Genomic DNA, 15365 nt, shown 5'->3' with positions numbered 1-15365 from the left:
CATCACATCAGCCTGCTTCTTGGTCCTCCAGGACAGGCCCCCACTCCTTTCTCCTGATCCTGCCCTTCTCAAAACCCTTCCAACAGTTTCCATCTTCAAAACACATCCAAGTTGCACCATCTGATGTTCAGGGCTGTGAATGATCAGGCCTGAGCTAAACTCACCAGCCCCAGCAAACACAACTCTCCTCCTCAACCAAACTCATCACAGGTAACCACACACAACCCCAAGCACACACACAAACTGAGCTACTTAACAATTCTGTGCCTTCCTCTGGCTGCTCCCTCAGCAAGTCTGCACCTAGCTGACTCCTTTCCAACCTGAGGGACAAAGAAACCACCCTGTCTCATTCCACTCAATTGTAAATGTATTTTGTGTTACAGATTTGTGCAAGGGTTATACGATAAAACCACATAAATGGCTTAAAATACTGATCAACACGCCATCCAGGAGCCAGATTAATGTTGGCCCCTGGATAACTAATAATAATTCTATTATTAATAGAATTAATTATCAATAGAGCCTTCCAGCATTACATTTTCTACATGGTGGTAGTCTTTTTAAAACAGAAATATGTTCATACTCTCTGTTGCTTAAAATCTTCCCATTGCCTTAAAGACAAAATCCAAAACACTTGCACGGTGCTCAAGATCCTGTGTGACAAGACCCAGCCTTCTCCTGAGTGCTCTCAATTCTGAGAACAGCTCAGATCTTTGTGGATGAGGATGCCCCATCACCATCACCACCTCTGGGCTAACCTCTGCTCATGCCTTGGGTCACTGCTTCCCCAGAAGGACCCCTCACAACCAGGACCCAGGATGCAGGATGACTACCTGTTACTGAATCTCATTGTCCCTTGTTTTCTTTTTTCTTCCAACTTGTATCAAAACAAGACTATAACTGAATTGTTAGCCACCTAAATATTCGTAATCTCTGTCTTCATTCACCTGAGCCCATGAGTCCAGGGAAAGACTCTGTCAGCTTCACCAATGACCCTCCAGCTCTTGGCACCATGACGGGACAGGGGAACTGCTCAATAAATACTGATTGCCTGGCTGATGAAAGAAAATCTGCATTTACAGAAGCTCAGCAAAGGGAAGTGATTTGCCCCAGGTCACAAAGCCTCTACAAGAGACAGAGTCAGAGTTAGAACAGAGGTTGTACTGGCTCCTCTCCCGTCCTCTGCAAGCCTCATGTTCTGAGATATGTGTCACTCTCAGGATTTGGGTTTGGCATGAGCTGGAGGCAGAGTGTTTGGCATGTGCAGAGACTCAGAGCTGGTCTGGGAGGTCCCCTGGGTCTGCTGTCTCCGCAGCCCCACACTTCAGGGAGAGCAAAGGGAGGCCCCGGGAGGGGCTGTTCCCCTTCCTGTGAGGCCACAGATGAGGAACCTGTGACGTGTCACATGGAGCCTGGACCTTGTCACACCCTCTCTGTCTGTCTGTCCTGCCGGGCTCCGTGGACTTTCTCAGTTGTCTGCACAACTGGGGACCATGGAAGGCAGGGCCAGGACACCTGTCCTCACTGCCCTTCTCTGCCTGGGTGAGTTTGGGGAAAAGAAGAGGGACAGTGTCTGCTCCCATCCCAGGTCCTGATCCCTGAGACCCAGGACTCAGGAGGCTCAGTGGGGGCAGAATTTCTGGGGACAGGACAGACGTGCTCAGTACCCAGATCTGACCCCAGTGCTCAGGGGCCTAGACCAGGCCGGGAGCTTCTCTGTGTGGGTGAGTAGACGTGCCCTCACAGGGAACTCTCTTCCAGGGCTGTGTCAGGACCTGTGGAACCAGGTACAGGCGGGTGAGTCCTCCCCACACCTCCTGCTTCAGCCCAATGAACCCTGTGGGCAGGTGGAAGGAGCACAGAGGGTCTGGGCTGAGGTGACCACTCTGGGAGGGGCCTTGAGCAACACCTGGGCAAGCTGAGGGGAGAAGGGCTCCGCTGACACTTCAGCTCTGATTTCTTTCCAGGAGTCACCCCCAAACCCTCCATCTGGGCTGACCCAGGACCCGTGGTCACCTGGGGGAGCCCTGTGACCATCTGGTGTCAGGGGTCACTGCAGGCTGACGTCTACCATCTGTATAGAGGGAGGGTCTCTAAACCCGTGTATATAGAGGCCCCACAGGACTCCAGCAACAAGACCAGTTTCTTCATCGAATCTATGAGCACACACACTGCAGGGCTGTATCAGTGTGCCTATCACATCCGCAGGAACGGCTGGTCAGAGCGCAGTGACCCCCTGCGCCTGGTGGTGACAGGTAAGGGGGAGGAGCCGGGTCCCCTCCCACTGTGGGCTCCTCCTCACAGGCAGAAGGGAAGGAGTGTGGACTCAGGGGACCTCAGCACTCACAGTCCACACCAGGGGTGTGTGGGCTGAGGATCGCTACTTTAACACACCTCCCTCCTTCTCCCTCAGGAGCGTACAGCGCACCCTCCCTCTCAGCCCACCCAGGCCCTGTGGTGGCATCAGGAGGGAATGTGTCCCTGTGGTGTAGCTCAGAGGTCACATCTGGCACTTTCCATCTGCTGAAGGAGGGAGGAGCTAACTCATCCCAACAAATGGAGCCGAGGATCCATCATGGCAGGTGGCAGGCCCTCTTTCCTGTGGGCCCCGTGAACACCTCCCATGGGGGGACCTACAGATGCTATGGTTCTCCCAGCTCCTACCCCTATGCGTGGTCACAGCCCAGCGACCCTCTCCACCTCGAGGTCACAGGTGAGTGCCCCCCTGATCAATCACTTTCCTGGAACCCAAAAATGACGGACCTAAGTGCCCAGTGGAGCCCTGGAGGTGGTCGGGGTCGGTGAAATGGACTCCTGGGGCCTGAACCACAGAGCAGGAGGCTTGAGGAGGGACCAGTGAGAGCTCTCACTGTAGGCCCAGTGGGCAATGTGGGGTGTGCGTCCCCTTCGATGCCACTGTCCCTTCTCTCCAGGCGTGTACAGGGAGCCCTCCCTCTCAGCCCAGCCTGGCTCGCTGGTGCTCTCTGGAGACAATCTGACCCTCCAGTGTCGCTCAGAGGCCGACTTTGACAGATTCGCTCTGACCAGGGATGAGGGGCTCACACCCCCTCAGCATCTTCACGAGCAGCACAGCCCTGACTTCCCCCTGGGCCATGTGAGCCACACCCACGGGGGCCAGTACAGATGCTACGGTGGATACAACCTCTCCCACGTGTGGTCGGCCCCCAGCGCACCCCTGGACATCCTGATTGCGGGTGAGAGCCCCATGTCCTGATTGTCTGCTCAGGGTGCTGGGCCCAGGGTCACCCCTGGTGGTCATAGGGTCCAGGGAGAGGGTCCTGGAGCAGGGACTGAGATGGGGCCATGGTCTGTGGAGATGCAGTGAGAAAGGGCGAGTGAGGCGCCAGGAGATAAAAGACAGAGGGGAGCTGAGAGGGAGTCACAGACAGAGTCCTTGAAGAGAGGTCAGTGGTCAAGGGCCTGTGGGGAGGGGGCAGCTCTCTACACACTACAACATTCTCTCCCCAGGGATGTACGAGAAACCCTCCCTCTCAGCCCAGCCGGGGCCCTCAGTGTCCTGGGGAGAGAACGTGACCCTGCGGTGTCGCTCTGAGATCTGGTTCGATACCTTCCATCTGTCCAAGGAGGGGTCACCTGCTCCTCCCCAGCACCTTCGTCTGCAGGACACGGCCGCCCCCTTTCAGGCCAACTTCACCATCGGTCCTGTGACCTCAGACCACGAAGGGACCTACAGGTGCTACGGCTCAAACAGCACCTCCCCCCACCTGTTGTCACTGCCCAGTGACCTCCTGGAGCTCCGGGTCTCAGGTGAGGAGCCCCAGTCGTGCCCCTTGTGTCCTCACGGTCAGTTCAGGGTCCCATCCCCAGGGGAGCTCTGGGCTGGGATGGGAGTGAGGGGGTCACAGAAGGCAAGTCAGCCAGAGGGGAACCTCGCCTCTCAGAGGGATGGAAAAAGCCAGAGCAAATCCCAGCCGACCTCATGCTCATGCCCATCCTCATCCCCATCCCTGAGGTCCAGAGACATTTGCGGTGAGTGGAGACAGCTGGAGAGGACTCAGGGCTGACAAAAGGAGAAAGGGCCAGGGGCACCGCCTCCTGATCCCCCTAAAGTGTCCAGTCCTAGAAGCCCCTCACCCAGAGACACCAGAGTGTTGACTAGAAGAGGCTGATCCCCAGAGGGACCAGGATCACTCACTCGGGCATGGCCTGTCTCCCAGGGGAGTTGGGCAGAGATGTCAGAGGACACGGGGCTTCAGGAGTTCTGAGGCTGGGCAGACGGCGGATGGGGCGTCATGGCAGAGGGAGGAGACGTTGAGACCCATCTCGGGGGAGGGGCAGCCGGGCTGAAGTGGGGAGAATGGCAGCCACCCCCTCACTTCCCATCCTGATCCCCAGGAGACTCTGAGGATCCACTCTCCCCCGGGGAGTCAGGCACAAGGTGGGGTAAGCGAGGGTCTCTGTGGGGAAGCGGTGCATGGGAGGGGCTCAGGTCTGGTCTTGGCTCAGTCCCTTCCTGAGATGCTGACCTGAGGAACGCTCGTCTTTCTCCGTGAGACCAGTTTCACTGATTGCATGGTCCGAGAAGGCTGCGTGGACACTGAGTGTGGGGACACGTGTGGTGTCTGAGCTCTCCTCCACACGCTCAGGGGCACAGCCCGTCCAGGAGGAGCCGTGGAGTTGGGGCAAGGACACCCCCGGGTTCAAACCCCAGGGCTGCCCACCTGTGGGACCCTGGACGAGGCATGCTCCTCTCCGAGCCTGAGGGTCCTCTCTGCACAACAGGCCTCCGCCATGCCCCTCAGAGAGAGAGCCCTCAGCCTGGGGCCTGGCCCCGAGAGCTCAGGGAGGACAGCCCTCCCTCTTGCCCTTCCCAGATGCACACGCTCCATGTGCACACAGGCCCCCATTGGGGGTGCCAGCCCTCTGCAGAGTAGGGGACGGACATGGGCTGGGAGAGGGGGGTGGGGGAGGGATTGTGTTTGCTGGTCAGGTCTCTGCCTCGTGTTCTGCCTGGAGAGTAAGGGCACAGCATAAAAAATGATAATAGAAAACAAGGGAACCCACCGTTCTGGGTTCCAGTCCCAGCTCCGCCACTTCAGGCTGGGTGACCTGGGCACATGATTTACCTCTCTGTGCCTCAGTCTCCTCATCTGTGAAATGGGTGGGTGGAGGATGGCAGTGTTTTGGTGCATGATTGTTGGGAGTTAGAGGAGGTGAGTGCACAGACCCCAGCACGTGTGTGGCACACAGTAGGTGCTCAGTTAAATAGCGTCATTGGCTCATTCATGACATCACATGTGCCCAAGGTCTCACATGGTATCTGAACGTTCTGATTGGAGTCACGGTGGCCTTCGTCCTGCTCCTCTCCCTCCTCCTCCTCTTCCTCCTTACCCGACACCAGCGTCAGGACAAACGCAGGACACCAGGTGAGTAGGGAACAGGGTGACCCGGCTCACAGGAGGACGTGGGCTTAGGGCACCAGCCAAAGGGGAAAAAAAGTAGATGGGAAAGTCAACCAGAAAAAGACTTTTCCAGAATCTCAAATCAGAAAATCCAAAAGAAAACACTTAATCCAACACATAGGTACACATTGAAGGAATTCTTTCACCTTTTCAGTCTCATGAAATATTGAAACATACACACAAGCAAGGGTTACGGTTTTCTTCTTTTCTCCCGAATCACATGTGGAGGGCGGGTGGTCATCACCTCCCAGGGCTGAGACTCTGTCCATCTTGACCCAGCCCAGACACAGGCTGATCTCCAATTTCCTGCAGGGGCTGCAGACCCACAGCCCAAGGACTTACGCCTGAAGATCAGGTAATTCCTGCCCTGAAGACCCCAGACTCCCACCCCACCCTCGGCCCCCTCTCTGCCCCTTACACTCCCATCTCCTCCCTCAGCTCCAGTCCAGCTGCTGACACCCAGGAACAGACCCTCTGTGAGAGGAAAAAGGGGCCCCCATGGGGGGTGGGGGCACAGATTTCAGTGGGCCATGGGGGCATCGGCTGGAAGGGTCTGGGGATTTGGGGTGAAAAGGACTGAAATTCCCCTGAGTGACCTCGGGCCCATCTCCTCACCCCTGGATCTCAGTGGCCCATCTGGGAGCAGAGGAGGGGCTGCAGCCCTGAGAGACCTCAGGGAATCCTGACAAGAGACACACCCCCTGTTCTGCCCCAGCAGATGCTGCCGTGAAGGACACACAGCCTGAGGAAGGCGTGGAGCTGGGCCATCAGGTGAGACCCCAGCCCTGTCCAGGCCACCAGGGACCTTCCTGTTGTCAAACTTGACCCAATGGACACTTGGCTGTCCTCACGTCACCCAGCTCTCAGCAGCGTCCCACACTGATCCCTCCTCTCAGGCACCTGGGGCGTCCTGCTGTGACTTCACTCTTCCTGGTTTCTGTGACCTCAGTGCTCCTCCTCTGTGGTCCCCTTTTCTGGTTCCTGTCCACTGTCTGACCTTCTGGTTGTTGGATGCACCCCCAGGTCTCAAGAGGATGCACGAATAAGTGAATCACCCACAAGTCCCCTAGGCTCCCCTTCATTCTTTCACCCCACATTGTGAAAAGGGAGCTCCCTGTTTACCTGGCTCCATTCAGGTGCTGTAGGTACAGCAGTGAGCAATACTGTCTCCACATTCCTTGAGCTCACCTCGTGGGTAAGAGACCACATGCAAATATGAGAGTAGCTTCCTAGAGTGTAAAGTGCTGTTAAGGAAAATAAAGTAAGGAAAGGGGGTAGAGTGCAGGGTGGGGGGAGAGGAAACAGCAGGGGCAAAGGTCCTGAGGCAGCAACATGCTTTTTCAGGAGGATGGGCCGTGTGGCTGGATTCAAAAGACGAAGAGATAGCATGTTAGGATAAGAATCAGAACTGTAGGAAGCATCCAGATGTCACAGGCTTAGTATGTACCTGAAGATTCCATCAGGAAAGTGACCTCACTCTGTAGCAGTGTGGACAATTGACTGGAGGAGGTCAGCAGTGGGATCAAGGAGACACTGTTTCTGTCCCTCTGTCTCCCTCCAGCAGAGCCTGCATGATGAAGACCCCCAAGGAGCGACATACGCCCAGGTGAACCACTCAAGAGCAAGACTCAGGCAGGGAGTGGCCACCTCTCCTGCCCCACTGTCAGAGGAACTGTTGAACTCTAAGCACAGACAAGCAGAAGAGGACAGACAGATGCACAGACAGGTGGGTCCCATGCTCTCCCAGACCCCAGGCTGCCCCCACCCCAACCACATACCTATCCCTCACTTTCCCCTGTTCTAGGCTGCTGCATCTGAAGACCCCCAGGACGTGACCTATGCCCAGCTGAACCACTTGATCCTCAGACGGGAGATGACACCCCCTTCCTCCCAGTCAGAGGAGCCCCCAGCAGAGCCCAGCGTGTACGCTGCTCTGGCCATCCATTAGCCCAGGAAGGACCCGGACCCCACCCTCCAGGGAGGGAGACTGCAGGGACCCCAGAAGGCACAGAAGCTGCCCCCACTAGACACTCAGCTAATAACCCCCAGCCAGCCTGGAATCCTAATGTGGACCACCAGGAGCTTCTGGGACTCATTGGGAGTCACCTGATTCTGCAGTCTGATAACTGATATCCCCACATTTTGGAAATAAAGCCACAGACTTCTCAGTAATGCATGAGTGAAATGAGAAATCCAAAACAGAAGGGAGAGAATGTTTTAAGCTGAATAATAACGTAAACATTACACATCAAACCTACAAAACGGGGAAATTAAGAACCATGAATGAATGAATGAATATCTTAGAAAAGCCTAAAAAAATCAGTTACCTGAACTATCACACCAAGAATTTAGAAAAAGAATAGAGAATTATTCCAAATGAAGGTGGAGGGAGGGAAATAATATGACAAGATTAGCTACTAACGAGGACAAATAAAAAACTGAGAAAAGTCAATAAAGACTTTTCGCTCTTGAGAACATTATTCACTCTTGCAGATCCCAGCCACAACACCCAAGGGAAAACGAGAGGAGGCACATTACATCATCAGGACAGCATCACAGACCCTACAGACTTTCAGTAGATAACAGAGCATTAGGAACAACTTTATGCCAATATACTAGAAAATCTAGATGAAATGGACAAAAATCCTCAAAAATACAATTCACCAAAATGGTGGAAATAAACATAAACAGGAAATCTGAATTGTCATGTATATCAAATATGTTGAAGGTATAACTAAAAATTTTCCCACAAAGTGAACTCTGACTCTGGAAAGATTCACTGATGAGAGCTTCCAAATAATGATGAAATACACACATGAACGCCTGGACACACACCATGGACACACACACATATATACACATACCAAATAGTGATGAAATACACACATGGACGCCCAGACACACACACGGACACACACACATACATACACATACCAAATAGTGATGACATACACACATGGACGCCCAGACACACACACATACATACACATACCAAATTTAAATCAGTTTCTCCCAAAAATAGAGAAGGAGGCAATATTCCTCCCAACACATTTTATCAGGCCAGAAAAAAATTGATACCAATACCTCTCAAGGAAACTACATAATGGGAAAATCACAGGAAGCTCTCTCACAGGATCTTAGCTGTAGATTCCTACACAAAATATTCCCAAATAAGAGTCATCAGTATATAAAGTCGATAATATAGCATGACCATGCTGGTACGTCCTTTTCAGAAATGCATGATTGGTTTCATATTCAAAAATCAGTCAATACATTTCAAACATAAAAGAAGAAATACAAAAAACTGATCATAGCAACAGATTCAAAGCTCCTGATAAAATACATCACCAATTCAAAATGAAAAAAACCTCAAAAAAAGGGAATTTCCTATCATTCATCAAAGCATCTTTAAAAATCCACAACAGAAATAATTTTCAAAAGTAAAAACTTGAAATCTTTCCACCTGTGACTGAGAATAAACAAGAATGTTCACTACGACCTCTTCTATTCAGCAGGGCAGTGGAAGAACCAACCAATTAAATAAAGCCAAAAAGAAGTGAGAAGAGTGAATGGATCGGGGCTGGCCCCGTGGCCGAGTGGTTAAGTTCGTGCGCTCCGCTTTGGCGGCCCAGGGTTTCACCGGTTCGGATCCTGGGTGTAGACAGGGCACCGCTCATCAGGCCATAATGACACAGCATCCCACACAGCACAACCAGAGGCACTCACAACTAGAATATACAACTGTGTACTCGGGGGCTTTGGGGAGATGAAAAAGAAGAAAAGAAAAAAGATTGGAAACAGATGTTAGCTCAGGTGCCAATCTTTAAAAAAAAAACAGGTGAATGGATGGAAAAAACTGTGTTACTCACAGGTTACAAAACTGTGTGCATGGAAAACCACAAATAATAGAAACATCTGATATTCTAACTTGAAAAGGATTGATCCAATGTCACTATATGTCATCAATATCTAAAAATCAGTTGCATTGCAGACTCCCAGTTTTGGACCAAGAGGAAGTAGAGCTATGTCTCCCTAACCCCCATGAGGCACAGTACAACTCCTGGACCTTGTACACACAACATCAGCAGAACACGCCAGACAGTGCAGAGAAGGCAGCACATGGGCTAAGACTGTCAGGACCCCAGGAGTGACACAGTGGGTGTCCAAGGAGCCACGTGGGGGACCTGGACAGTACCCTCCTCCTGGCAGTAATGAGTCACTACCCCAGCCAGGTGTCAGAAAAGGCCTCCTATGACCAGATTTAAATAAGATCCAGACTGTCGCAATATAATATCCAAAATGTCCAGTTCAAAACAAGAACCGGGAAATCTCATCTTGCATGAGGAAAGACTATTGTCAACAGATGCTAGCACTGGGATGACAGACGTTGCAATTATCTGATAAGGATTGTAAAGCAGCCATAATAAAAATGCTTTCGTGAGCAATTGCACACGTTTAAAATGAATTTTTAAAAAGAGTGCCTCAGCAAAGAAATAGAAGATACAAAGAAGAAGTTAACGGAAATTTTAGATATGAAAAACACAATAATCAAGATAAAAGGCTCCATGGATGGGATCAACAGCAGATTGGAGGGGACAGAGGAAACAATGAGCATGAAGACCAGACAATAGAAAGTACTCAATCTGAACAACAGGAAAAATAAACTGGAAAAGAACATGAACAGAGCCTCAGGACCTATGGGACTATGACAAAAGATCTCACATCCGTGTCATCTGGGTCCTAGAAGCAGAAGAGAAAGAAGACGAGACTGCAAAACTATTCAAGAAATCATGGCTGGAATTTCCCCAAACTTGGCAAAAGTCATAAACCTACGTATTCATGACACTTAGTGAACCCCAAACAGGATAAGTCCAGAGAAAGCCATGCCAAGATGCATCATAATCCAACTAAGGAAAACAAAAGACAAGTGTCTTCTTTTTTTCTTTTTTTTTTTTTTTTTTTGGTGAGGAAGATTGTCCCTGAGCTAACATCTGTGCCAACGTTCCTCTGTTTTGTATGTGGGATGCTGCCACAGTGTGGCTTGATGAGCTGTGTAAAGGTCCATGCCCGGGCTCCAAACCCACGAACCCCAGGCCTCAGAAGTGGAGCACACAAACTTAACCACTACACCACCAGGCTGGCCCCAAAAGACAAGTTTCTGGAATGCAGTGAGACAGAAATGCCACCTGACCACAGAGGGAAACCCATTCAGATGACAACGGTCTTCCCATCGGAAACCATGGAAGCAGGAAGCAAATGGAACAACATTTTTCAGCTGCTGAAGGAAAAGAACTGTTGACCCTGATCCTGCAGATGGTGAAGTTATCCTCCAGGAATGAAGGGGAAACAAAAACATTCTCAGGTGAGGGAGCTAAGAGGATTGATCACAAGCAGGCCTCCCCTAAATGGATGGGAAAGGAAGCTCTTGACCCAGAAAGGAACTGATAAAGGGAGGAATCTTGGAACATGAGGAAGGAAGAAAGAAGAATGAGAAGAAAACACGTGGACACCGGGACAGCGCAGAGGACAGAGAGTCGAAACTGTCCAGTTGCTTTTCCTCCATGAGCACTCACCTCACGTTATTTTCAAATCTTGAGGCAGCAAACACAAACATACACGCACTGATGCAATGATGTTTGCATCCTTTGTTAATCGACTAACGTTTTAGGAAACAAGGGTAAGTTGAAGTTGTATTTAATTCCCCGAGCTCACACAGAGAAGGGAGATGTTGGAATTCCGCGCAGCACAGGGACCTGTGGATCACTTGGAGCAATAAAACCTTGAAAGGAAAAGCTGAACCACAAAGTCATTTAATCAACTCCCAAAACAGAGTAACAGAGGTTACCTGCTGTTTAAAGAAAGAAAGCAGAATCTGTGTACTCAGGAGTATAACATTCATCTTGCTTGGCATATTCATTAAAAACAACCCTGCACTCAGGTGGACAAACAGAGGTTACTGCCACCCTCGAAGACTTAATGGAGGCAGCGGGGGTCCCATCGTACCCCTGCTTGATGCACCAGCCCGGCCCCTGAAAAATTAGACGGATCACGGGCAGTGGACGGTGGAGGGCCACGGTCCTCACCAATACTGACTCATGTCACAGCTGCTCTGCACGATGGACGCATTTTCTAGGGCAGAATTCTGTAGCCTCTGGTCACTTCTATGCAGCTGTGATCTGGTAACTAAGCAGCAGCTCTTCTTCACCTGGGATGGACTGCAGTACACGTTCACTGTGTCCAGGGATAAACTAATGCTCCCTCTTTCACAGCATCGTCCAAAGGGACCCTCGGCATCTTGACATTGGAATGAACATCACATTTGTTCACAATATTGGTGACATCGTGTTACTTTGACCTGATGACTAGAGGGAGGCAAGTACTCTGGTTGCCCTGGTATGTACTCTAGATGGTGGGAGATTTAAAAGAATAAAAAAGGAAAAGGAAATTCAAAAATTAAGCCTTACCCTGACAAGGACAGCACGAAAAAGGAGAACTACAGCCCAATATCACTGATGAACATCGATGTAAAAATTCTCAACAAAATTTTGGCAACCCGAATTCAGCAATACATCAAAAGGATTATACATCACGATCAAGTGGGATTCATACCAGGGACACAGGGATGGTTCAACATCTGCAAATCAATCAAAGTGATACACCACATCAACAAATTGAGGAATAAAAACCACACGATCATCTCAATAGATGCAGAGAAAGCATTTGACAAGATCCAACAGCCATTTATGATAAAAACTCTTAACAAAATAGGGATAGAAGTAAATCACCTCAACATAATAAAGGCCATATATGACAAACCCACAGCCAACATCATACTCAATGAGCAAAAACTGAGCGCCATCCTCCTGAGAACAGGAACAAGACAAGGATGCCCTCTATCATCACTCTTATTCAACATAGTACTGGAGGTTTTGGCCAGAGCAATTAGGCAAGAGAAAGGAATCAAAGGAATCCAAATAAGAAGGGAAGTGAAACTCTCGCTGTTTTCCGATGACATGATCTTGTATATAGAAAACCCCAAAGAATCCACTGGAAAACTACTAGAAATAATCAACAACTACAGCAAAGTTGCAGGGTATAAAATCAACTTACAAAAATCAGTAGCATTTCTACACTCTAATAATGAACTAACAAAGAGAACTGCAGAACACAATCCCATTCACAATCGCAATAAAAAGAATAAAATAGCTTGGGGTAAATTTAACTAAGGAAGTGAAAGACCTATACAACAAAAACTACAACACTTTCCTGAAAGAAATTGATGACGACATAAAGAGATGGAGAGACATTTCATGCACATGGATTAGAAGAATAAACATAGTTAAAATGTCCATACTACCTAAAGCAATCTACAGATTCAACGCTATCCCAATCAGAATCCCAATAACATTCTTTACAGAAATAGAGCAAAGAATCCTAAAATTCATATGGGGCAACAAAAGACCCCAAGTCACTAAAGCAATCCTGAGAAAAAAGAACAAAGCCGGAGGCATCACAATCCCTGACTTCAAAACATACTACAGAGCTATAGTAATCAAAACAGCATGGTACTGGCACCAAAACAGGTGCACAGATCAACAGAGCAGAATTGAAAGGCCAGAAATAAAACCACACATCTATGGACAGCGAATCTTCGACAAAGGAGCTGAGGGTGTACAATGGAGAAAAGAAAGTCTTTTCAACATATGGTGCTGGGAAAACTGGACAGTCACATGTAAAAGAATGAAAATTGACCATTCTTTTTCACTATTCACAAAAATAAACTCAAAATGGATCAAAGACCTAAAGGTAAGACCTGAAACCATAAGGCTTCTAGAAGAAAATGTAGGCAGTACATTCTTTGACATCAGTATCAAAAGGATCTTTTTGGACACCATGTCTTCTCAGCCAAGGGAAACAACAGAAAGAATAAACAAATGGTACTTCATCAGACTAAAGAGCTTCTTCAAGGCAAGGGAAAACAGGATTGAAACAAAAAACAACCCACTAATTGGGAAAAAATATTTGCAAGTCATATATCTGACAAAGGGTTAATCTCCATACTATATAAAGAACTCACACAACTCAACAACAAAAAATCAAACAACCCGATCAAAAAATGGGCAAGGGACATGAACAGACATTTCTGCATAGAAGATATATGGATGGTCAATAGGCACATGAAAAGATGTTCGTCATCACTAATCATCAGGGACATGAAAATCAAAACTACACTAAGATATCACCTTACACCTGTTAAAATGGCTATAATCACTAAGACTAAAAGTAACAAATGTTGAAGAGGTTGTGGAGAAAAAGGAACCCTCATACACTGCTGGTGGGAATGCAAACCGGTGCAGCCACTATGGAAAGCAGTATGGAGAGTTCTCAAAAAAGTAAAAATAGAAATACCACATGACCCAGCCATCCCACTACTGGGTATCTATCCAAAGAACTTGAAATCAGCAATTCCAAAAGTCCCATGCACGCCTATGTTCATTGCAGCATTATTTACAATAGCCAAGATGTGGAAGCAACCTAAGTGCCCATCAACTGACGACGGGATAAAGAAGATATGATATATATATATATATACAATGGAATACTACTCTGCCATAAAAAAGGATAAAATCGTCCCATTCACAACAACATGGATGGACCTTGAGGGAATTGTGTTAAGTGAAATAAGCCAGATAGAAAAAGACCATCGCTGTATGACTCCACTCACATGTGGAAGTTAAACATGTAGACAAAGAGAACAGATTAGTGGCTACCAGGGGAAAGGGGTGGTGGGAACAAAGGGTGAAGTCGTGCACCTACAACACGACTGACAAACAAGAATGTACAACTGAAATTTCACAAGGTTGTAAACTACTATAATCTCAATAAAAAGTTAGAAAAAAGATTCAGGCTTGCCAAAGCAGTGAACTTTATAGATGTGCTGCTCTCTGAGTCCCGCCATGATATACCCTGTATCACACCTTGCAACACTTCACACTAAGAAAGAGACACAATTCTGGGTACGAGGCTTTGGATGGTGGAAGCAGCATATACCATACTTGAGAAAACATATTTCTCCCTTATCAGGTGAGTGACAAGGCTATGGGTTTGAGTGGAGCCCAGAGGAAGACAGGGGTCTGCAGTACCAGGACCCTAGTGCCACAGCCAAGTGACCTGCCAGGTCCCCTGGTGCTGTATGAACCCCTGTACCGTGAGGCTATGGGAATTCCCTGCCCAGCCCACTGGTAGAGTTCAAGTTCAGTGCCCTTGGGTTCATGCCATCACATCACCTGCAGCAGAGAGTAGACGCCACTTAAAAGGCTGCTCCTGACATGCTACTAGTTCCCAATAGAAACTGAATGACTGACAAGGAGACATCAAGTGTCCACGCAAGTGGAACCATCCATGACGAGCTGACAATTGTCATTCCCACCAAGCCATAAGGTTGCAATCCATTGTTGGGTGAGAGTGGAAACCTGGAGCCATGGAAAGGTCCAGAAGACAAAGGTGAGTCGTACAAAGATGTGGTTAGATGCAGATGATGCCCACATCCGTACGCATCACAATGGCACCTCTCCTGAGCCATCATCTACAGCTCTGTGGCCTGGGTCATGCCTGGTGGTGGGATGTTTTGGAGTAGTGTTGCGCTACAGCCCCACTCAGGGGACTCTGATGAGAGGAAATGCCTTCAGTGGGCAGATATTCGTGCAATGAAAAGGATAATGCACATTTTGTGGAAAGAGAACCGGCTAAATGTAAAGGTGTACACGGACTCCAGGATAGTAGCAAATATCTTGCCTATACGGTCAGGGGACTGGAAGGAGCATAACTGAATGGAGGAGACAAGGATATCCAGGAAGGAGCCATGTGTATGGACAGATGTACAGGACTGGGCTCAAAGCACTGGATCTTTGAATCAGATAT

At 49.0% G+C, this 15365-nt stretch overlaps 1 protein-coding gene across 19 annotated transcripts; it reads left to right on the top strand.

Annotated features, from left to right (window-relative positions):
• The first annotated feature begins 1273 nt into the window (after positions 1-1273).
• On the top strand, positions 1274-7616 carry LOC100053055 (leukocyte immunoglobulin-like receptor subfamily B member 3). Of its 19 annotated transcripts, none has more exons than XM_070223290.1 (13): positions 1386-1542; positions 1762-1797; positions 2209-2255; positions 2414-2713; positions 2934-3215; positions 3490-3789; positions 4378-4425; positions 5289-5408; positions 5757-5799; positions 5883-5920; positions 6163-6215; positions 7009-7170; positions 7249-7616. In XM_070223290.1, the coding sequence occupies exons 1-13, from the start codon at positions 1406-1408 to the stop codon at positions 7390-7392; spliced, it is 1710 nt and encodes a 569-aa protein (XP_070079391.1). In that variant the 5' UTR covers positions 1386-1405; the 3' UTR covers positions 7393-7616. The 19 variants fall into 19 exon arrangements, with proteins under 19 accessions (XP_070079385.1, XP_070079391.1, XP_023506155.2 ...); XM_023650387.2 differs by having other exon boundaries at positions 5724-5799; positions 6160-6215; positions 7006-7170; XM_070223281.1 differs by having other exon boundaries at positions 1391-1542; positions 1968-2255.
• The last annotated feature ends 7749 nt before the right edge of the window (positions 7617-15365 follow it).

This window comes from Equus caballus, chromosome 10, assembly GCF_041296265.1.
Source record: "Equus caballus isolate H_3958 breed thoroughbred chromosome 10, TB-T2T, whole genome shotgun sequence".
In the NCBI taxonomy this organism is placed as follows: domain Eukaryota; kingdom Metazoa; phylum Chordata; class Mammalia; order Perissodactyla; family Equidae; genus Equus; species Equus caballus.
Note: the sequence above shows the minus strand (reverse complement) of the source record. Positions and strands in the feature narration are given on the sequence as shown.

What these genes read in the sequence shown, in the direction of transcription:
- LOC100053055 (XM_023650388.2), top strand. Translation starts at nt 1,494, where the DNA reads ATGGAAGGCAGGGCCAGGACACCTGTCCTCACTGCCCTTCTCTGCCTG. An exon ending in CCTGGAGCTCCGGGTCTCAG is followed by an intron (nt 3,790 to 4,377) that starts GTGAGGAGCCCC and finishes CCTGATCCCCAG; the next exon opens with GAGACTCTGAGGATCCACTC. An exon ending in ACAGACAGATGCACAGACAG is followed by an intron (nt 7,171 to 7,248) that starts GTGGGTCCCATG and finishes CCCCTGTTCTAG; the next exon opens with GCTGCTGCATCTGAAGACCC.